At 34.3% G+C, this 23857-nt stretch overlaps 1 protein-coding gene across 1 annotated transcript in view; it reads right to left on the bottom strand.

The window, feature by feature from the left end:
- Window positions 1-22611, bottom strand: part of LOC126969975 (uncharacterized) — a 41449-nt gene extending 18838 nt beyond the window's left edge. Inside the window, exons 1-2 of the mRNA XM_050815620.1 lie at window positions 22277-22611; window positions 21789-21841 (exon numbers count right to left, since the gene is read on the bottom strand). Coding sequence (XP_050671577.1) covers window positions 21789-21834 — 46 coding nt within the window. The 5' untranslated portion in view covers window positions 21835-21841; window positions 22277-22611. The remainder of the gene's footprint in view (window positions 1-21788; window positions 21842-22276) is intronic.
- Between the last annotated feature and the right edge of the window lie 1246 nt (window positions 22612-23857).

The following is a 23857-nucleotide window of genomic DNA, read 5'->3' as shown; positions in this document are numbered from 1 at the left end:
AATATCAATTAATGGCAAAATGTTGAACAATATTAGGTACGCAGACGACACGATATTAATCGCGGACAGTCTTGAGGGCCTTCAAAGACTAGTCAACTCCGTAGCTTCTGTCAGTGCTGAGTATGGTATTAACATCAACACCAAAAAAACGAAGTACATGATAATAAGCCGTACACCTGAGCTTACCACTTCTTTATCCCTCAATGGTCAAAGTCTTGAAAGGGTTGCCAAGTTCAGATATCTAGGCACAATGGTTGACGACTCAGGAGATCACAGCCTCGAAATACGATGCAGAATAGAGCAAGCACGCAACGCCTTTTCAAAAATGAAAAAAGTACTTTGTGACTGGAACCTAAACATCTCTCTTCGTATACGCATAGCGCGGTGCTATGTCTTTTCTGTACTCCTATACGGCGTAGAAGCTTGGACGCTGACAGAAGCTATGACAAAAAAACTGGAAGCGTTCGAGATGTGGGTGTACAGACGTATGCTGAGAATTTCTTGGACAGAGCGCGTACGGAATAGCATCGTGTTAGAGAGAATGGGAAAGGTTACAGAGATACTTACGTCTATTAAGGAACGAAAGTTAGAATATTTTGGACATGTGATGCGTAATGCCAAGAAATATGAACTCCTTCAACTAATCATGCAGGAGGCCTGGCCGCAGAAGGATATCGTGGCTTAAAAACTTGCGCCAATGGTTTGGGAAGAGCACAAGATCTTTATTTAGAGCAGCTGTGTCGAAAGTTGAAATTGCCCTAATGATTGCCAACCTTCGCAAGGAGACGGCACGTTAAGAAGAAGTTCTCGTTTATTCCAAAATATAACTGTTTTTCAACTTTTATCGAAATAAAGGCCTGTGTAAAATAAAGTAAAACTACAAACGAAATAATTGCACGTATTATAATAGATTGTTTCACTACATTTCAGATAACTTCACTAAAATCACTGTAACTATAACTGGGCCTTTGGCCCGGTTTGCCACCAAAGCGGCGAGGAGCTGTGAGCTCTGCATGGCGGAGATGTGAGCTGTGAGAGCTCGAAATCAGTCAACTGATATCTACGAAAGGAAGACGTCATGTCTATACAAAAGTTATATTTTAATCTAATTTAATATTTTATTTGGAGAAGAAAAACAGAATAATTATCTAAAATCTAGGTACAAACCAGTGGCTTATGCTAATACATACTGCTAAAATAATTGTTCCTTAGAAATTTCTCACTAAGACTTAAAGTTTATAATGTGACAAGGACAGTTTAACTAAAAAAAAAAGACTAATGTTACAGAAGTTATGAGATTCATTTTACATCAAGTATTGCAGTAATTCTCTTGTTTATTACATTTTTAAATTGTGCTAAATTAATTATATCAAAATCTATATCAATATCAACAGAGACAAAGTTTTTATTGAATGAATACATAAGTCTATTAATTGGAGCGCGGGAACCTGCATTTGTGCGACATCTGTTAACTATGAAAGGTTCTTGTGATCTATGTAGTACCAAGTGTAGGTATTCTAAAATTAATATCTTGCAATAGTTCTGGAGTGTTGAGCAAATTACGAATGATTTTATACAACGCAGTCATGTCTAATACTAGTCTCCTGTCAGATAATGTTGTAAAATTATAATGATTTAAGAGTTCATGAGAACTTAATCTAAATGTATAGCACGCAAAAACTTTTTCTGAATTATTTCTATTTTATCACACATCATTCAAGATATGGTCTTATTAGAGTTTTATAAAGAATCATGCATGATAAAGGTTATTTAAATGGTTTGGCGGTACGAAGCACAAAACCTAACATTTGATATGCTTTAGTAGGAATATACTCGATATGAATATCTAATATAAGTTTTTCATCCAGTATTAATCCAACGTCCTTAATTTTAGTTACTTTTGAATTTGGGTATTTCCTATGTGATATATAGCCTCGATTTTTTTTTCTTGTGAATGATATATGCATACATTTGTCGTGTGCTAGGTAGAATTTATTAATAGAAAAGTATTGATTAAATCTATCAAGGTCCTCTTGCATTAGTTTGATGTCAAGTATTGTTTGGATTGGCCTATAGATTTTAAGATCGTCCGCGAACATAAGGAATTTACAGTTTAAAAAACATTGAGAGATATCGTTAATAAAAATAATATATAAAAGAGGACCCATTATGGAGCCTTGAAAAACTCCCAATGTTATTTTAGTTGTAACTGATTCATATCCTGCAATAATAACCTTCTGAGTGCGGTTAGATAAATAAGATGCAAACCATCTTAGCAAGTTTCCTTTAATACCGTTATATGCTAACTTTTTAAGTAAAATTATATGGTCAACTTTATCGAATGCTTTTCGAAAATCAGTATAAATAGCGTCAATCTGCACACGATTATCAAGAGAGATCTTAAAGAAGTAATTGAAATAAATCATAAGGTTTGCAAATGTTGATTTTTTCTTCATAAAACCATTTTGTTTACTAATTATATGACCTTCTATCGTTGGGTAAACCACATCATGAACGAGAGACTCAAAAACTTTAGGTATAACAGATTGCTTCGCGATAGGTCTATAATTCGAAATGCATGAGCTTGAATCTAATTTAAAAATTGGTGTAACTAAAGCTAGCTTCCACATATTAGGAAATATACCTTCCATGAGACATTTATTTAACACAATGGTTGAGATAGTACTGTATATAGTTTAACTAGGAAGAATGGGCTGATTTTGTCTGCACCTGCACTTTTTGTGCAATCTAGTGATTTTAGTTTCAATTCTATGTCCTTTTTTGTTAATATAATTTTATTAAGTATGTTAGATGAAGAAGATACAGGTTATCTATATCTAATTTATTTATATCAGTGCTATTTTCGTACACATTACTGAAAAATTTGGAGAATAATTCTGCGATGTCCAATGGTGATGTTGCTGATTCAGTTTCATATGTCATTGTAGAAAGATAATTAGTTTTCGAAGATTATAATGATGAAACGTAAGTCCAAAACGATTTTATATTATTTTTAAGTGAGTTTTCTATGTTATTCGTGTAGTTTTTAAAACACTGCTGCAACAATATTTTGATACGCGTCCGCAGAAAAGCAAATTGTCTATAATCTTGTAGTGACCCATATGTTTTCCACTTTGCTAATAATTTCTGTTTACGTTTAATTGAATATATATGAGTGATTTTGATAACCAAACTGGATATTTATTTGATTTTTTTTTTGCTCGAGGAATAGGAATTAGAGGTTGAAGAAACACAAATAATTCTTCAATATTTAAACTATCGACGGAAACATACATTAGGGATAAGAAAAAATATAAAATGTCAATTTAAATACGGAAGGAACGCCTTTTGCATTCAAGACCAGTCAATCGAATAAATGACGCTTTCGGGTGTGCGAGACGCGGGGAGAAGGTGCGGGGATAAGGGCGCGAGAGCGCTAACGACGCGTCGCCCGCCCGTCTAGAGGGTTGCAACTTCTCTACAATGGTACACGATAAAAAATTGCATTGAAAGTGCTGCCATCTATTCTATTAGGTACGCTGCAAATTCATCGCGATGGCGATCATTTTACATACATGATAGTAAAAAACTGACTTAAGTTACTTATTAAAATAAAACTGGACTATCGTGTATGGTAATCAACAAATAAAGAACAAACTACATTATTAATCAATATCGCAAAATGCAATAAATATGTTCTACAACAATACATAAAGTATAAACATAATGAGCGCCATCTAGCGGCGAGAGTTGGTACGCTACGAGCGTAAATTATTTCCACTAAACATAACGCAGCGCCATCTCTTAGCCTCGGTAAACTTATTTTACATAATACAAACATCAGTGGCACATCTATCTCTGGTATATAGTGTATTATCATTTATCTATGCGTTCGACCGACTACCGTTTCCACTTAAGCGTAGAAGAGATGTAGAAATAACGAAATCTGATTGGTTATCAAAACGCATCCCCTCTCCTCTCCGCCTTGGTGGAAACCGGGCCTAAGCATTCCTTTCCTACACGTAAAAAAATACGCACAGAACGCACTCACATAAACGCGCGGTTATCACCCGGTAGTTTTTGTGATTTTTCGTTACAACAATTGTGTGCCTAGTAAAAGAAGAAGGACTCCTCGCCTGGATATTAGCAAGTGAAGCACCTTTATGCTAGTGTGTGTACGGTTACGGGGTATATCAGTTACACAATTTTTTCTCCCTTAAATAATCATAATATATCAACAAATACTTTTATATTATTGTTTTTACACTTTTTCACAACGCACGGTGGCATTTTTGAAATATTTTATAACGACGCAATTTGATCTGTCACAGAGGATGGCAAATCTCATAATTGCAGCCGATCGGCTTGTATTAGTGTAAGTGTATGTATTTACACGTTAACCGGCTTGTTTTGGTGCCTCACTGTTATGTAAGGTGACACGGAGTCCTTATTTTTGTACTCGTCCGTGGTGCCACGTCATTTTTAGTTGTTCCCAATAAAAGAAAGTGTTCCGATGTTACCTACTCTATACCATACCATATTTTTTGTGAAATTGCAAACAATGTAGTGAAAAATCCGAAGCCTGATACATATATAACTGTACAACGTCCTCAGCTTATCGACGAAAAGATCTTCTTCTCTCTTATTTTTTCAATAATTCTCCTCTTGACAAACAAACATTTTGGTGGCACAGAACGTGGCTAGTTACACAAGAGAAGAATAAATTAGGCGAAGAGAAATACAAATACACAAACAAGATGAAAATCTTCAGGAAGTCCAGTCAACAGAACCCTCAACTTCAAGTAAAATTTATACTCCTCGTCGGTCCACCAGAAATCCAGAAAACGACAGTGATCTATTAATGTATTCTAGTAGCTAAGAAGCAAAGTAAGAAACATAAATATCCCAACATACGTTAGTTGTTAGTAAATCCTAGAGCAAGTAGATGGCGCTTATTACCAAAATATGTGATAAAAAAGAGATTTTAGATTCCGTTTGAGGAAGGAAGTCTCGCGGAACAAATTAAGTTTTATTTTAAAATGTGTATTAATTTATAAAAACAATGAAAATAAATGTTAAAATGATCATATACCTATTATAATTTTAGGGGATTCGATAGATTTTTTCTAACGATATTTTCGAAGATAGTTTATATTCCATTTAAAAAGCATTGAAACGTTTTTTAAACGAATAATATGATTTCAGAAGTGATCACCGCCGCCCACATTCTCTTGCAACACCAGAGGAATCACAGGAGCGTTGAAGGCCTTTAAGAAAGGTGTACACGTTTTTTTTTTAAGGTACCCATGTCGTATCGTCCCGGGAACACCACAAAAGGAAGCTCAATCCACAGCTTTGTAGTACGTGGAAGAAAGCTCCTTGAAAAGCGCACAGTGGAGGACCACCACACATCCAGATGGTGGGGATGATATCCTAATTAGTGGCGTGTCGTACGAAGGTGGAATTCGGCGGCGCAATCAGGTGAAACAGCTCTTCGGAACACTCTCCGTGAAAAATGCAGTAGAAGACGCACAAAGAAGCGAAGTCTCTACGCAACGCAAAGTGATCCAGCTGTTCACAGAACACTGGGTCCCAGACAATTCGAGCTGCTCTTCGTTGCACGCGGTCAAATGGATTGAGCTGATACTGGGGTGCGCCAGACCAGAGATGACAGCAATACTCCATATGTGGCCGGACCTGCGCTTTGTAGAGCACTAGAATGAACACTAGAGCAATAAAATGAGAACTTTGAAGTATTGCCGTGCTCAACTTATGACGCCATGGGTTTTTTTTTAGGTATACGTGCAAACTTGAGTCTTCTGGGGGTTAAATTGTACAAGGTTCGTCAGCAGCTCCGGTCCTCGACCTAATAACCTGTGACTCTTCCACTTCTAGAAAGCCCTTAATCGCCTCTCAAACCCTATGGCCTCGGACTCCTTTATTCTTTTATACGTCCCGGGGAAATACACGACAAAAAAGCCTGTTTTTTAAAAACAACGAAACGAACATTATTTTTTAGTACACGAATAAGTAATATAGTTAGAGTTTTCTACAAATATTCAATATACAAAACAACTTTCACGAAAAATATTGCAATACTATATTACCGTAGCAGTCGAAAATATAAATTTACATGAATAATATCGTAAGTGATATAACTTATCAGATCTTTACCAACACTCAGGGGCGTTTATTGGTTTTCTAGCAAGGTAAACACTGTAGATCTAACTAGTCGTAGTTGATTTTTAGTCCGACAGTACTAGGTTTAAATAGGTGAGATCTAAATACTGAATTTGTATATACAACCTGGAGACCGTCTACTGTAGTTATTTGATATCTGGCGTAAGGAAAATTTTTATAAGTGGGTGTTCAATTAAAAAATAGTTATAGAATGAATACATACATATATACATACATGTAATCACTCCTCGTTCCCGTAGGGGTAGGCAGAGACCACTTCTTTCTATTTGCTACGATCCTTACATACTTGTTTCGCTTCGTTCACTTTCATTAATTTTGAAAGTGGTTATAGAATAACGGAACCAAATTAATCTAAATTAACTTTAAAACTATATTTATGTAAGTTATTAACGAGGTAGGCACAGCCTAATTGCCTATATGATATGCACGCCCCTGCCAACACTAGTATAGTAAAATGCATTTAGGTAAACTTTCGCGAAGCCCTCGGGACTAAGGCCTAGCACGCATTGCGAATAAAAATCCGCGCGGATTTTTTTCGTGTAGTTAGTTTCAACTAGCACGCACTGCGGTCATAATTCCGCGCGATTTAAGTCAGTTTGCACTCAGTTCTCAGCCGAGACGCACGTGAATGGACAACAGAACAAGAATTGTATTATGTATGTCAACAATACTGGTGTACGAATAAATGTACAACGTACCTTTTTACATAAAAAATATGGAGGGAAATTAAGACAGTTTAAAAGTTAAATACCGATTACAAATAAATAGTCGGTTTTTTCCCGCCGATACTACTCATACGACTTATGTCGACGACAGAATAATGTAATGAAATTTAATTAGGCAAATTAATAGATAGTAGTAATCTATCAATCTATCGAAATAATATAGATATTCTGTATAACTATAATTTTTTAGGCTCTAATAAATCTAATCTATCTAAATAACTATACAAATATAATTTGTAATGGCGATGTGGGACTAGGACCCGTGCTTCTAGGGTTACGTCTCAGCGCTCTTCCAGCTGTGCCAATCGTCCGTGTCAATAGACATAATTTTAAAATCTACATCTATGTGACCTTCTATATATAATGAAATATAGTAAATTTTTGAATGCATTATTTTTCAAAATTCTATGTGTGCTTATGTATGTTCTCGTCATCATGTCACTCATATAATCATTTGTTTGAAGACAGAAGACGAAGTGCACGACATCCTCCTCTCATAAGCGATACGCGACTGCATAGATAATACACTATATACTAGAGATAGATGTGCAGCTCATGTTTTTATTTTGTAAAATCAGACTACCCAAGCTAAGAGATGGCGCTGCGTTATTTTTACGCTCTAAGGCCCGGCGCCCATTATCGGCATCGGTACGACTGAGGATTTTAGGTGGCAAATAGCAATATACTATAACATAATGGCAATAAAGTAGAAATTTCCGTGATATGTGGTCGTAATAACAAAAATACCGCTTCGGTATGCTTGAGGCTGCTGTATCGGCAGCCTTGAGAATGCTTCGGGATGCTTCGGCATCCTTCGGTACGCCGCCGGCGCCGAGGCAACACTGCTATGAACACTAGATCCCAGTCCACCATATTAAATACACTCAGACAGCTAGCTTGTAACAACTCTGAGACTGTTATGATGAGAAATACGATATTGAGACGCTTCGGCAATCTACAGGACGGTGCGGCATCCTTAAGGACGCCTCGTCATCCCTAAGAACGTTGCAGCATGCCAAAGCATAATTGCCGATAGTGTGCGCTTGCATGTAGGATGCCGAAGGATCCTTTTCCTTGCCGATGCCGATAATGGGCGCCGGGCCTTAGCGTACCGTCGCTAGATGGCACTAATTATGTTTACAGTTTTTACTATTGTTTACCGTATATATAGACCGTTATTATTTATAGACCGTATTAACTGCAAATTGATGTTTATTTTGTGTGGGTGGAAATTCTTATTTCTTTATTAAGTTCAGCAGTTACCTTTAAATAAAGAGAGGCATTCAATGATTACAGCACGATAGTCAACTCTTGTTTTAATAAGTAAGTTAAGTGAGTTTTTTTGCTATCACTAGCTCCATCTATCCATCTATCATGTAAGTTAAATTATCGCCATTGTGGTGAAGTTGCAGCGTACCTAATAGAATAGGTGGCAGCACTTTCAATGTAAATTTTTTTCATGTGCTTAATGTAGGGAAGTTGCAACCCGCCCGCGTAAAAAATCCGCATCGCGGATTGTTTGCGTTAAAAAATTCGCGCGAATTTTTTTCCGCAAGTGCGTGCTGCTTCATACAATTTCATGTCACAGAATTTTGCGGTATAAATCGCGCGAATTAAATTCGCAGTGCGTGCTCGCACTAACGGCCGTTCCCAATATACTATCTACAGATAGAGATAAATTACTACCTTCTACTGTCAGTAATTAGCTATCAATAATCTGAAGCTGTCCCAATATACCCGATATTACTTTATATATATTGCCTTATATTGGGACGCGTGAATTGCAATTTCCATACAAACTTCTATCGCTGGTAAGCTATACGACCTCGCATTGAGAGGCAGCGTGTACGGATAAGGTGAGTTACCATCGATAAGTTTATTGGGACAGAAAAGTCAACGATAGTTACGATTTTTATCTCAAATAGGCCACAAACGGAGATAGACTGAATATTAATATAAATAGTATATATAATATATAAAAAGCATCTAATATTTGATTGTGATTAGAGTTATAAATAAAAATCTTTTGTTTTTTTTTCCTGCAGGCTTGGCCAAGTTGACAATCTACAATCGTCAACGGTAATAGAAACCTAATCAAATGTATGGGAATGACGTCACAATAAAGTTAAGTCGCGTGGTCAAAACGAACGAATAGAAAATTGGTAGCCAAGTTTACATCGTTCAAAATCTATATATTTAAAAATGAATTGCTGTTTGTTAGTCTCGCTAAAACTCGAGAACTGCTGGACGGATTTGGCTAATAGTCCAGAAAAGGTTTAAAAGGTGAATAAATATGAAAATAATCGGAATAAAAAAAACGACTATTTTGTTTTTCCTTTGATGTGTCCCCCGTCGTTCAGAAATCAAATTGAAAGAATAGTATAAAATGAATAACTAATTAGAATCATTGCATCTGTCTAAATTTATCAGGTGAAAAACAAACTTAATTTTAGCTACCTATAGTTGGTATATTAACTACAGTTGTTAACTATGATGGCAATACAACGTTTGCTGGGTCAGCTAGTGATAGAATAGAAATGTAATCGATTTAAAATGTTGATTGCTACCACAGACTAAAATCGCTACATGACATATTAAATCGTAGCCAAGTTACCTACAGTTTTGACAAGCACTAACGAAACACTTTGTGACCACCAGTGGGAGGTTCCTTTGCACAGGATGCCGGCTAGATTATGGGTACCACAACGCCGCCTATTTCTGCCTTGAAGCAGAATGTGTTAGCATTACTGTGTTTCGGTCTGAAGGTCGCCGTAGCTAGTGAAATTACTGGGCAAATGAGACCTAACATCTTATGTCTCAAGGTGACGAGCGCAGTCGTATTGCTACTGAGAATTTTTAGGGTTTTTCAAGAATCCTGAGCGGCACTGCATTGTAATGGGCAGGGCGTATCCATTATCATCAGCTGTACACCTTGCGCGTCTCGTACCTTATTTTCATAAGAAAAAAAAACATTCTAAGTTTTTGTGCGACAACCTAGCGTTCGCCGAGACCCACTAGAAAACGATAAAAGAAAGCCGGACATCTGGCAACCCTATTCAAAGCCCAAAGAAGCCAAAACATACTTTTGGGCAGTCGTCTGTTGCTAGAAAAGGCTGTTTGAATAAATTAAATTTTAGTGTTCGAAGGTGTGTTTTTAGCTTCCAACGACACGATATTTTAGTAGGCAAAATTTGTGGAGAAGTCGCAAGTGTATCGCAAACTGCACGTCAGTTTGCGATACACATGCGCTTAAAACGGTATTCGCAAAGATAATTTTTCCATTACTTGTAGGACAATATTACTTGCCAAAGTAATATCGGACAGTCAACGGAAAGTACCTATGGGCGCAAATCGCCACCTACCGTCAAATGTTTGCAACTATTGATATTTATGTTTTAGTTTATCGTTAAATTTGTAAACAAAAAACTGTTATTTATTAAGGTCTAACTAATTTAATAGACACTGTTTTGACTCTTTGAATTGTTTCAAGATGTTCGATGTTTCATTTATTGTTAAAATATTTAATTGAATGTGTAAATATTCGAATTATTTGTATTAGAATTAATATCGTTATTCTGTATCAAACTTTATTATTTTATGCAATAAGTCTTTCTTAATTGTATTTCGAAACTTGCTTGCAGCGCCATTTTCTTACTTCGTAATGTTTGTTCAAAATAAAAGAACAAACTATTACATAAATCATTTGAAGTTATATAAATTCACTACAACATTTATTGAGCTGTATTTAGGAATTATTTTACAATACCTAATTTTTATGTGTTTTAAAAGAAGTTGTATCTACTCTGTTTCATCCATTGTACGGAAGCTCTAAAAGCGGTTGTTTTATGTAAAGACGGGTCATATCTATACTAGCAGTTGTGCTTCAATAAACTGAGAAATTCTTGGTGTTGTATTTCTTCATGATGGACAATTCAAGGAAACCATGGTTTAACGCCGACATATCCTTATACGTCTTTATGAAACGTAATATATTTGTGTTAATTTAGAAGCTTGTTTTTAATAGCTTTAAGGACTTAAGGTTTTAATTTGATAAAGGGTCTTGACAGACAGACATCAAATTCTCCTTAAGGCGAAGAGTAAGCAGAAAACACGCAAACATGGTGTTTTAAGACAAGTTTTGTGGTGAAAGTAAAGCATTTCAAGCTATGAACACTACTTAATCCTGTTACAATTATCCTTAAGTCTTATTTGTAGGTTGCTAATGCTTGCTGTTGGTTATAGTTAACACTGCCGAGCCTTTTTGAACTACCACTGTTCTTTGAAGTTAAACATGTTTTTTTGGCATGGCGAGACGCATTTTTTTGGTACTTCTCTCAGAAAAGTTATTCTTATAGCTTGTACTTTTTTGTGTAGGTCCATTTTTTCAGATTAGTAGTGAATAACGAGGATTGTAAGTATATAAACTGTTTTCCACCCAATTTTAAAAATATTGGCTATTAAATAGATGGCGGGCCGGCAGCCGTGAACTCATATCGCTCAAGGTCGCTAGCATTTAGTGTTGCCTTAAAGGAACATTTTGGTACGGAACCCTGTATCAATCAGTCTTCTATTTTTGTACTAAAACAATGCAAAGCCAGAATACATATTATATATGGGTCAATCAACTATTCTTTGTTCCTATTCATGTCCTCATTACAAAAAAATAGAAATCTCCAAAATATGCAAAAAGTTTTAATATTTTATTACTGTAAAGTGAAGCTAGAATAGATATCTGTATGATGTAATATAAATTTGACCGAATCCATAACAAATACTTTTATTTTAGTGGTAACTTAGGGGATCTCATTACTTTCTCCATATAAAATCTCAGTGTCCCCACAGGCTGTGCTGTAAATTTTTATCGCATTGTTTCAAAAACTTTATATAGAAGCATGCCATTAAAGGCTAATATTATTAATCTACAATCGTTTTCCCTTTAATATGTAATAAATCGTAATAGAATTAAACGGAATAATATATTTTTATTAATTTTACAATTCTTGTCCCCAGCTTCGTACTAAAACCAATGTCCCTTCAGTGACCGTCCTTTTATTACGTACATCAAGTCATAGATGGCTCTAGTTGTGGTTACTCGAAGCATTGTCTTACTAGTACTCGTGTCACATGATTCCGCCATTTTGTTTTTTAAATCAGTGACCACTAGTTGCCCGCATGGCGTGTGATGACGTATATGTGTTTATTCGGTGTCCCCAAAGTTTCAACGTAAAAATTGGTAAGTACTCTTTAATACAGTGCAATAATTTTCATGGATTACATTAAATACGTCTGTATTTCATTTGTAAATAATCAATTCTATATTATTCTTGAGAAAAAGGAATACGAATAAGTTATAACGTTTAAGTCTCCTCCGTTACCGGTCACTTGAGTTACTGTAAATGGTAACTTAGAAGACCAAATGGTAACTCTGTGGACATTTATCGTTGTACTATTCGAAATTGTTCTATTTACACCCGCTTGTGCGAAGACGGGCTTGATCGCTAGTAAACACAAATATTTTTGTTACAGACATATAAACATGGCTCTTACAGCGGCTGAAAAGCAAAAACGGTATAGGGAAAAATTAAAAAAAGATGAGCGAAAATATGAAGAAACTAAAAAAAAGCAAAGAACACACTATCACAAAAATAAAAGACTGATTAAAGATTTATCTGCTAAGGAGAAAAGTAATGCACGGGTCATTTGGAAGCTCCGGAAACGTCAACAACGTCAACGCAAAAGAGTGCTTGACAATATAATTAATAATACACCTCCTGGATCTCCTGCACCGCCAGAATTTGACAATGCGCAAATATTGCCCCGAAACCAAATAATAGTTTCACTTACTGTGAGTTTTTCCAGTTCAACTTTAAGTCCAAGTATAAGTAGACCAAAGAGAGGAAGAAAAGCGGTAAGAAGAGATAGAACTAAATTATACATAGAAAACCAAAAGCTTCAAAACGAAAACGAAAAACTTAAACTCAAATATGAAAAATACAAGAAAAGGTTTCACCGAATTAAAAAGAAAAACCAAGAAGAACTTTAAAACAAAGACTCATCAGAAAATAAATATAAAATTTTAACAAGCGCGATTAGTCAAAGATATAAGAATGTTAAAAAAATGTCTGAAAAACGATTATTTAAACGAATATTCGTTGGCTCTACAGTACGTCAATCGAGAGTAAAGAAACAGTTGTTGAAGGATAGCTTGAATTTAGTAGGAACAATGAGATCGAGTTTAAATCCAAATAAAGCTAAGACAGATTTACAAAAAAAAATTAAGAATTTTTTTCAGCGAGATGATGTATCGAGAAACACAGCAGGTAAGAAAGAAACAGTCACGAAAAATAAACATAAAGTTCAAAAGAGATATCTTTTGGATACTATGAAGAATCTCTTTAAAACTTTTAAGGTTGAAAATCAAGATATAACATGTTCCTATTTTTATTTTACTAAAAATCGGCCCTGGTATGTAAAGGTATCAATCGATGGACGTGAGATATGCCTGTGTAAAATTCATTCCAACATATTGTATAAGGCAATCGCGTTACATGGTAAACAGATACTGAAAACAAAAGATTTGAGTCAAATAATAATGCACACTGTTTGTGATTCTACAAATAAAGACTGCATGTATGGATCTTTTCATGAATGTAAAGAAAAGAAAATGAACTACGACGAAACAAAGATTAAAGGTAAAGTATACTTTAGTGAATGGAGGACAGATATCCTAAAGAAGGAAAACAGATGAAATCTGTTAAAAATGTGAAAGAAACCAAAGAAGTAGAAATACAAGATTTACTAAAAGATTTCGAAATAGAGCTGATCCTACTGAAAAAGCATGTATACAATATGAAAACCCAATACAAAAACTTTAGACGTTGCATAGACGAAATGCAACTACACGAAGCCACCATTCTAGCAGATTTTAGTGAAAACTACAACTGTAAGTATAAGGAAGAAGTGCATGCACATCATTTTGGAGGATCTAGACAGCAACTGTCTCTCCACACGGTTATGGTTTACATGGTCGATTTAGACAAAAAAATTATTGCTGAATCTTTTTGTACCGTATCGTCTCATAATCTACATCAGCCTGCTGCTATTTGGGCACATTTACATCCTATCTTGCGAAATATCCAATTGAGGTTCCCTGAAGTAAAAACTCTTCATTTTTTTAGTGATGGTCCATTCACACAATATAGGCAAAAACAAAACTTTTATTTAGCTTGTACAAAACCCTTTGAGTATGACTTTGAAGCGGTGACCTGGTCATTTTTCGAAGCCGGCCATGGTAAAGGACCCGCTGATGGCATTGGAGGTTTTTTAAAACGAACAGCAGACGGTATTGTTGCCAGAGGGAAAGACATTTCAAACATCGAGCAATTCGTTGATGCTTTGCAGAAAACGAGCAAAAGAACTTCCAACTAACATTACAAGATTGCAAGGAACTTTGCACGTGCACCAAGTATTCACTTCCAAATACGGTGAATTAATGCACCGTACGTTGAGTTGTTTTTGCGAACGAGGATTTTGCAGGTGTTTAGAACCTAAAATTTACCATCCTATTTCTCTGGCATCAACAGCAACTGCTGGCGCATCAGTCAAAAATGATACTGCGATAGTGATTCCTTCATCACCTACGGATTTAGCAGATGGTGTTGCATTTGATAATATCGTTAATACTCGTTCATCTTCTATGTCTTCTGATGACGATGTACCTCTTAACAGAATTAAGTCAAGGTGTTCTGCAACTGCAGTAACTACTGCCAGCAAACCGTTAGCAGAAATAAACTACACAGACTTAGCCAAGAACACGGATAAACGACAATCTGTTTACGATATGGTTTATGGCTGCATGGATGCATCTGATGAAGAAAATCAGCCTACGACTTCTGGGAATAATAAAATGCTGCCAAGCAACGGAGATTTCCTTTTAGTAAAAGTTCACGCTGGTAAGAATAAAACTTATACTTACGCAAGCCTTGCACAAAGTGATCTCGATGATGATGGCGAGATTAAAGTGATATTTCTTCGGGCTTACAAGGGTGCGACTAAGTTTAAATTAGACGAAAAAGATATAGCGTTTGTTGAATTTGATGATATTCTAAAAAATTTACCTAAACCAATACAGATAATTAAGAATGGAAAACTCTATTATAATTTTCAAGAACAATTAGACATTTTTGAAAAATAATTTATAATTACTCATTGTTATAATGGTAATATAAAATGGCTTGTACTGACTTGTACAAATTAGAAGACTGATATTAAAGAAACTGTTGATTAAGATTTTAGTGTATACTTACATTATTTTGTTTTTATGAGAAAAGTATAATTAATAATTAATAGTAAACCTTTATTATATTGATCTCGTTACTAAAGTAAAGAAAAAACGGAGATGTTTAAATAGTACAAAGATTATCTTGATATTGCTACTAAAGTGATTCAAATTAATTATATAAGAGGATAAAAATGTTGATTTCTTTATTATTTTTTTAAATTTTGATTTAAAAGTTCATTATAATATGTTATGTATCCATAATAATGTTGGTAGTAAATAAGCCAATTTTGAGTAATATACTAATATGTCTATTAAGTTACCAAAATGTCTCTTAAGTTACTGATTTGTCCCCAAAATTTTAAAAGGTTCATTCCAAATAAATCTTTGAAAAACTGTTTTCTTACATCAAAATTATAGTTACGAGAATTGGCAAAGTAATGACTTTACACATCTTGAAAGCTAGTATTGTACATTAGTGATTTTTGACTTAAATATTAAAAATCATTTCTCAAAACATTCAAAAGTAACTTCAGAGACACAATAACATAGTTTAAGTTTGTTATTAACTTAAATCTTGTTTCGATAACTAATTTGTTGGATACATATTATTTAGAACTACTTAATAAACTGATTTGATAACAACATGTAACTGTTTTATTCGAATTAAAACGATGTACCGGTAAGTAACACAAGGGACGAAAACGCGGACAACAACATTTAAAATAAACCGCTGTATTATTTAAAACTTGCGCTGCTGATAGCTTGGTTTCAATTTTCAATATCCTTACTATCCATTGCTTAGGTAGAGTTTTCGATTGATTTACACTTTTATTTTTTTATTTATATATTGAATTGAATTGTTTGTGTACAGAGAATAGTTGATTGACCCATATATACTAGCTGCCCCGACAGACGTTGTTCTGTAGATAGTAAAAAAAAAATACTGTTTTATAGGAATTTGCTAATATATTTCAGAACACCAAGAACTATTTCGTAAAAAATGCTCCCTGTTGTTGTTATAATGAAATGGTTTCACTAAATTCGTCACTAAATTCGCTCATAGAAAATATGTCCATACAAAACAAATATTGAAAATAAAAATAATTATGGGTCCCAAATCGAAATAAAAACTATCCTATCTCTCAAGTTGGACCAAACTGCACTCCATGAAGTAATCCCCTTTAAAATCCGTTCATAAGTTTAGGAGTCAATCGCGGACAAACAACGTGTCACGTAATTTATATATATTAAGATTTTATAAAACCGATTGGCTGTATATTGTTCGAATTTCTTAATTATTTGGCGTTAATTAACACCTTCCTGACAGGTTGACGAGGTGAACTGATAACAATGCTAATTAACCTATCGGTTAATCAATGTATCCCACCCAAACATAATTATTTTATGGTAAATCCCTAATGGTTAATGGCGGATATTTCAACTACCTACATTTTTCGTCTCATTTTATATTTGGTATTAAAGCGAGACAAAAATGTATTTAGGTTAAATTGTTCTTTCGAGAAGGTTTGATCATCCTCATGGGTAGATCAAATCATTGAAAGAATATATTTTTTATGGAAAAAATATACTAGAGATAACGCATTTTTTTTATGAAAATAAGGGCCGTGACGATTAGGACGTTCAGTTGTTAGTAAACGCCCTGCCCATTACAATACAGTGCCGCTCAGCACTACCCATTACAAAAAAACCCAAAAATTCTGAGCGGCACTACAACAGCTGCGCTCTTCACCTTAAGATATAAGTTGTCAAGTCTCATTTGCCCAGTAATTTCACTATCTAGGGCGCTCTTCAGACCGAAACACAGTAATGCTTACACATTACTGCTTCACGGCAGAAATAGGCGCCGTTGTGGTACCCATAATCTAGCCGGCATCCTGTGCAAAGGAGCCTTCCCACTTGTCATTCTTTCATGTTACCGTGCGAATTGTATGGTAGTCTTTGTCACATTAATTCTATATCTTACAGCCATATTGTAAATAGCCACGTAGCATAAAAAATGGCGCCCGCTGTTTTAATTGCGCGCCTCAGCTCTGAATAGAATCGCAATAAATAATGACGAGTAGATCGTTGTGTTTGTAAACTAATTTATTATTTATTTATTTAAAGGTGCTCCAACAACACATACACAATCCACTCTTTAACTTAAATATTGCACAAAAATAGTTCCAGTGAGTCAATTACAGATGCACACAACATCAATGAGAATCATTTCTATTGGGCACTTATATAACACACGAGACTTATACAGTATATAAAAATATATGATAATAAAAAATATGATGTAATCCACCAATTCCACCTTCGCACGACACGCCACAAGTTAGGATATCATCCTCACCATCTGGATGTGTGGCGGACCTCCACAGTGCGGTTTTCAAGGAGCTTTCTTCCACGTACTACAAAGCTGTGGAATGAGCTTCCTTGTGCGGTGTTTCCGGGACGATACGACATGGGTACCTACAAAAAAAGCGCGTACACCTTCCTTAAAGGCCGGCAACGCTCCTGTGATTCCTCTGGTGTTGCAAGAGATTGTGGGCGGCGGTGATCACTTAACAACAGGTGACCCGTACGCTCGTTTGTCCTATTTCATAAAAAAAAAGAAATGTTATTTATCAATATATTGTGAGTCTACTATAGCTGCGAACTGAGTTTGAGTAAAATTTTATCTTATTAGCGGCTGGTTTATTCTATGACTCTATGACATATGCTAGATACATAATTCAAATATTTTTATTCAAAACTAGCTGACCCGACAGATGTTGTTCTGTATATAATAAATAAAATAATGTTTTTATATGAATTTGTCAATAATATATCATAACCACCTTTTAAACCTTCTCTGGACTTCCACAAATAATTCAAGACCTAAATTTGCCAAATCGGTCTAGCCGTTCTCGAGTTTTAGCGAGACTAAGGAACAGCAATTCATTTTTATATATATAGATAGGATGTGACATTACTTATTGAAAGTCAAAAAACTACCACCCATTCCGAAATGAATGCCTCAGACCTGAGAAGAATGGGCGCAACAAACTCAGTGGGCTTTTTTTTCATTCAATAAATATGTTTACAAAGTAATATTGTACAATTAAACTTATTATTTAATAGCCTGAGGACGGTCACTACATTCCCAATCTGCGGTATCATTAAGAAAGTCATTTATGTTATAGTAACCTTTACCACACAAACGTTTTTTAACAATTCTTTTGAATATCATAATTCTTTTGTTTTGTACATTTTCTGGGATCTTGTTGTAAAAGCATAAACATCGCCCCACAAAAGACTTACTAACTCGACTTAGCCGATTAGTAGGCATCATAAGTCTATGTCTGTTCCTGGTGTTAACATTATGGTTATGACAGTTTCTGGCAAATTTACTTATGTGCCTATGAACATTCATTACATTATCAAGAATATATTGAGAAGCAACAGTCAAGATGTAAATTTCTTTGATTTTTGCTCTCAATGATTCTTTAGGACCTAGGTTTAGGACATAGAAGGCTGATAAGCTTCTCTTTCAATTTAACTTGCTACACATACTCTTTTTTTAATAGTTTTCTTTTAACCTATGTTCAAAAATTGGGATAAAAAAGCACTACTTTTAAGATTTACCTTATGAAATTTTTTAAACATTATCTGAACGACATAGCAATGAATAGAAAAAAAAACCGACTTCAAAAACTGAAAAGTATCAAATAACGAAAAATTTAATTTAATACATCTCTTATACAAACCTTTACCTTTAATACTAATAAAATACTATTATTTATATGTACTACCTATTGATAGGTTTGAGGTCTCAGTCTCAAAGTTTTCAATTTTTGAAGTCGGTTTTTTTAAACATAACTTTTTTATATTTTTTTGCTTTTTAGTGTCAGTTAATAGTAATAATACATTATAATCAACTGGAATGGAAACTCCTAAAAAGACGTACACAAAAAACAATTATATCACCCATGTAGACAAAAATATTCATAAAATGAAAACTACTAGGCCAAACTATGTAAAATTTTTATGGGACAAAATGGCAAACATTTCGCATCAAACTAGAGAAGCATCACGAAAATCGGATCATAAATCTCAGAGTAATCGGTGTACATACATAAAAAATACCAATCGAATTGAGAACCTCCTCCTTTTTGAAGTCGGTTAAAAAATATGTTCTCAACGTTTAAATATAGCAGGATATAAATTTTCATAGGGATTAGTTAACATAAGTTGGTACACTGCAGTACTACCTGATAGGGATATGTATGTATGTCACGTTGGGGGCAGAATAGGCTTTCGACAATTCCTTAGCTTTAAATATATGCATAGTACAACAAGAAATAAACATAGATAATTAACTAATAATTGGGGCCCGTAAAAATCACCTCAGCATTGTTCCAGGAATTTCAGGTATTAGCCCAAGCCCAAGATAAAATTTAAACAAAAATAGTACTCATAACAACCATTTTAATAATTAATTGTTAACTAACAGGCTGTCAGGATTATGTTGCAAACAGATTCTCAAATTTTATTCTGGTTTATTGATAATAATAAATTTAAATATTATGTATTTCTTTCAGTCCACCTCCAAACTTATACAAGCTTGAATGGCAAGTCATAAAATGAAATAACTGAAATTTATTCAACATCCTACCGCCTGAGATGCCACCCGGTACCCCTCAAGTATTTATATTATGTGGTCAGATACTGACAATGGTTATCTGGTTGTTAAAATTCCTAATCACACCACTATGCTTACTTACAGGGTGCGTAAATTAAATCATCCGCATTATTCAATAACTTAAAGTTTTTTTTATGACTTAGTAACTGCTGGTCTTGTGGTCACAGAAACTCACCCATTGGTACCCGAGAGATACAAAGAGATAGAGAGGCAGACAGATGCTAAGGTGGGAAGATGACATAAAGAAGGTTGCTGGACCAGTTTGGAGTAGAGAAGCGCAGGAGAGAGCACTGGAAGGTCCTAGAGGAGGCCTATGTCAGTGGACAAGCTAGACACAATGTTAAAGAATAGAGGAAATAAAAAAAATAAACATGTTACTACAGAACTAATGTCTAGAAATAAAGGCTATCTTTATCTTTATCTTTAACTGCTGGTCTTGATGCCTTTAGCGTCCAGATGACGCTATAAAGCAACAAAAATACTGTCCCTGCACCTATTTTTTTTATGGAAAAGGAGGACAAAAGAGTGTATTGGTCACCTGGTTTTAAGTGATCAACGTCGCCTACATTAACTGCAACACCAGAGGAATCACAGGAATGTTGCCGGCCTTTAAGGAAATGTTTTGGCTCAACCTTTTGTTAATATTCTTGCAATATTTTTATTCAAAATATGATATAAAATCACTTATTGAAAGTCAAAAACTACCACCCATTCGAAAAGGTATAGAGAAGAACGGAAGCAACAAACTCAGCGGGCTTCTTTCTTTATGTAAAAACATGATTATAATGTACAATAAAATTTATTATTTAATAGCCTGTGGGCAGTGGCTCAATGTCCAACCAGTGGTATCATTAAGAAAGTCATTTATGTTATAGTAACCTTTAAACCTTTGCCACACAAACATTTTTAACAATTCCTTTGATTAATGTTATACTTTTGTTTTGAACACATTCTGGGATCTTGTTGTAAAAGCATATACATCACCCCACAAAAGACTAAATCGACTTAGCCGAGCAGTATGCATCATAAGTTTATGTCTGTTCCTGGTGTTAACATTATGGTTATGACAGTTTCTGGCAAATTCACTTCTGTGCCTATGAACATACATTACATTATCAATTATTATAGTTTGTCCTCCTCATACATAAAATAAAATATACACACACAAAAATTCTTTAAACTACTTTTTCAACTTTAGTAATTATTGTAGAACACAAATATAATATATAAATATAATAAAAATAAATTACCATGATATTCCATATTTAAATTTGAACAGATTTTCGGTTAATTAAAAGACAAGTTATTGATTTTCTTGCTATTTCTCCTCATTATCCCAAAGCAGTGGTACATGTACAACTCTGAGTTCTGACATTCATAAGCATGCTTTTTGAACATAATCAATAAATTAATTTTGATATGATTTAAGTAGGTATAAGAAATTAAAAATAAAAGTATAATTAACAAAAAACACCAAACCTTTGCCCACCATATAATAATAAAATAAATTTACAGCAATTCTATATACATCATATCCATAATAATATAATAATTAACACAAACAAAAAAAAAATAGCAGAGAGAGAACAGAAGATATTTGTTATGTTTAAACTTTCGTATTTTTATTCAATAAAAAGGTAAAATTGTAAACCATTAGCTGTGCTATTGTATGAGCAATTATTACAATTGATGTTTACAAAATTTGGTAAACAACATGTGAAAATCTCTAAGTCCTGGAAGGACTTGTTATTAGTTATTAAACTGATTTTCACAATCAAGCAGCGAATTATTTTGGATTATATTTACAGTTATTGATAAAATAATAATGTTACAGATTGTCAATCTGTTAATCTTTTCAATGTATATATTAAAGTGAATAAGAGTAACAGACCTGACTCATAATTTTGAGGTGGTTCAGATTCAATCTTTGTAGCCATGAGGAACCTGAAAACAATAATTGAACAAAACTAAAAAAGTTAGAATTAAAAAAAATAAAAAAGTAATTAGTTAATTTCTTTCAAGGATTAAAGGATGTTTTGATAATAAAAAGAAGATAAGAATAACTTAACAAATTAACTGTAAAAGTGATTGATTTAGCTGAATTCTTTGGTCATCCTATACTTAGTAGGTACCTATCCATATAATCATTAGCTAATGTAAATTGTTGATTTAATTTTAAAAAAATCCTATAAAACCAATGTATTAAATTATCAATTTCATTACGAACTTAAAAACAAATAACAATAGAGTTAATTATTAATTTAATTTATAAATATATTTACAGATAGAGAAGTCAGAAGTAACGCAACAACAATAATTGACATTAGAACAAAACAACAACAATCAAGCATGCCTGAATACTTTTGATTGAATACTCACGTTCATATTCCAATATAGAATCTTATTCAAGTTATTATTGCTGTTTTTCTTATCAAAGAACTCGTTTTATAAACAATGCAAGATGGCCGGCAAAATAGATCACGACAAGCCACCGTCGAAGATGGCGTCTATAGTATACACTATGATTTGAACTGTACGAAGTTAGACCCTCCAAGTCATATAGGTTCCAACACTGTTTTAAAGTTTTTTCTTTTGTAATAATACAATCACAATATATTCACACACATCACGCAATTCGAATAGCAAATTAAAAAACTGCTAAAAATCTATAATCAACGCGTCGATCGAACGAGCTCAACTCTCCGCACCGTACTCTGTCGGCTGTCGCCGGTCACAGAACATCGTCGGTCCTGTTGTAGAATGTAGAGTCAAGAATATAGGAATAGTCTATTGCACTCACTCTCGCGCGGGCAATCTAAAGAAAGACAGGCATAGATGCCAATGCCACCATGGCGCATGCCACAATTGCTGCATGGCACATTCGAGATAATCGACTAAATGTTTTGTCACACTCGCACGCGTGGAATATTATATATCTGTCTTTTTCTACTTTGTGCCCATTATGAATCGGTCTCGAGCGAGGTATATTTTAGTGCTGGAATTGGTCGCAAATATCGTGACCTCGTTCGCGTCACGCTTAATGGCCTTGTGTAGTTCTATCTAAAATGGGTGGAACATTGCCCGGATAATAATAATCTGTCTGTGAAACCGGTTTCTACTTTTGTTCGACGTAGGTTTGAGCCGTTCGGTTAGAACTGAGAATAAAGAATACATAATGAGATACAAGGAGAGTTTTTAGATACCTAATCTTTTTCATATTATGAAAATGACCGATTGTATTGTTATAGGTACTTTAAGATGCTTATTCAATCGTGGCCAGGCGTTAATGTTTACAATTTAGGTATTTACATAGGTTTTGATTAAATAAGTAGGTACATAATAATTATACTATAATCAAAGTGTATCGGTAGCCGTCCGAGATTTTCTTAGGAGAGTTATCAGTTTTAAATGACTTAGGTAGGTACTGTTATGGAGTAGGTAATTTCAAAAGCCGATAATTTTCCGTGTAGGTATGTAGTTACCTAAACTATAAATTGTATTGTATGAAGTTATGACCTACTTATTATTATTTGAGAAAGTAACAGAGCTTGAAAAGACCTACTTACATTTTTATCACTATGTAAAAATCTAAAAAAAGTCAAAGTTATAAGTAATTTATTTTTGAAAATGTAGGTATTCCTTTAGTTTTTATTCCAGACTATTTAAGAGTTTCTGTAGAGCCAATTTTTCATCTAGTTAGTTATGTAGGTACCTACTTACCTTCCCTTCATTTTTTGTAAGCCTAGGTACCTACTTAACCCTTAAGTAGGCGCGTGGGGTCATTTACACCCCAACGCATGTTTAAAGGTTCAGAACCGTTTTATTTTTAATGTTACCCTCATGATTTTTCAGCTACCTTCGTAATTATCCTTCGTATTCTAGTCTTAAGCAGCGCTTGGTTTTGTGTAGTTGAGTCGAAAGAGTACATTTGAGGGGTGTAAATGACCCCATGCGCCCGTT

Source organism: Leptidea sinapis, chromosome 19 (assembly GCF_905404315.1).
Source record: "Leptidea sinapis chromosome 19, ilLepSina1.1, whole genome shotgun sequence".
Classification (NCBI taxonomy): domain Eukaryota; kingdom Metazoa; phylum Arthropoda; class Insecta; order Lepidoptera; family Pieridae; genus Leptidea; species Leptidea sinapis.
The sequence above is the reverse complement of the archived record's forward strand: the minus strand, read 5'-3'. Positions and strand labels throughout refer to the sequence as shown.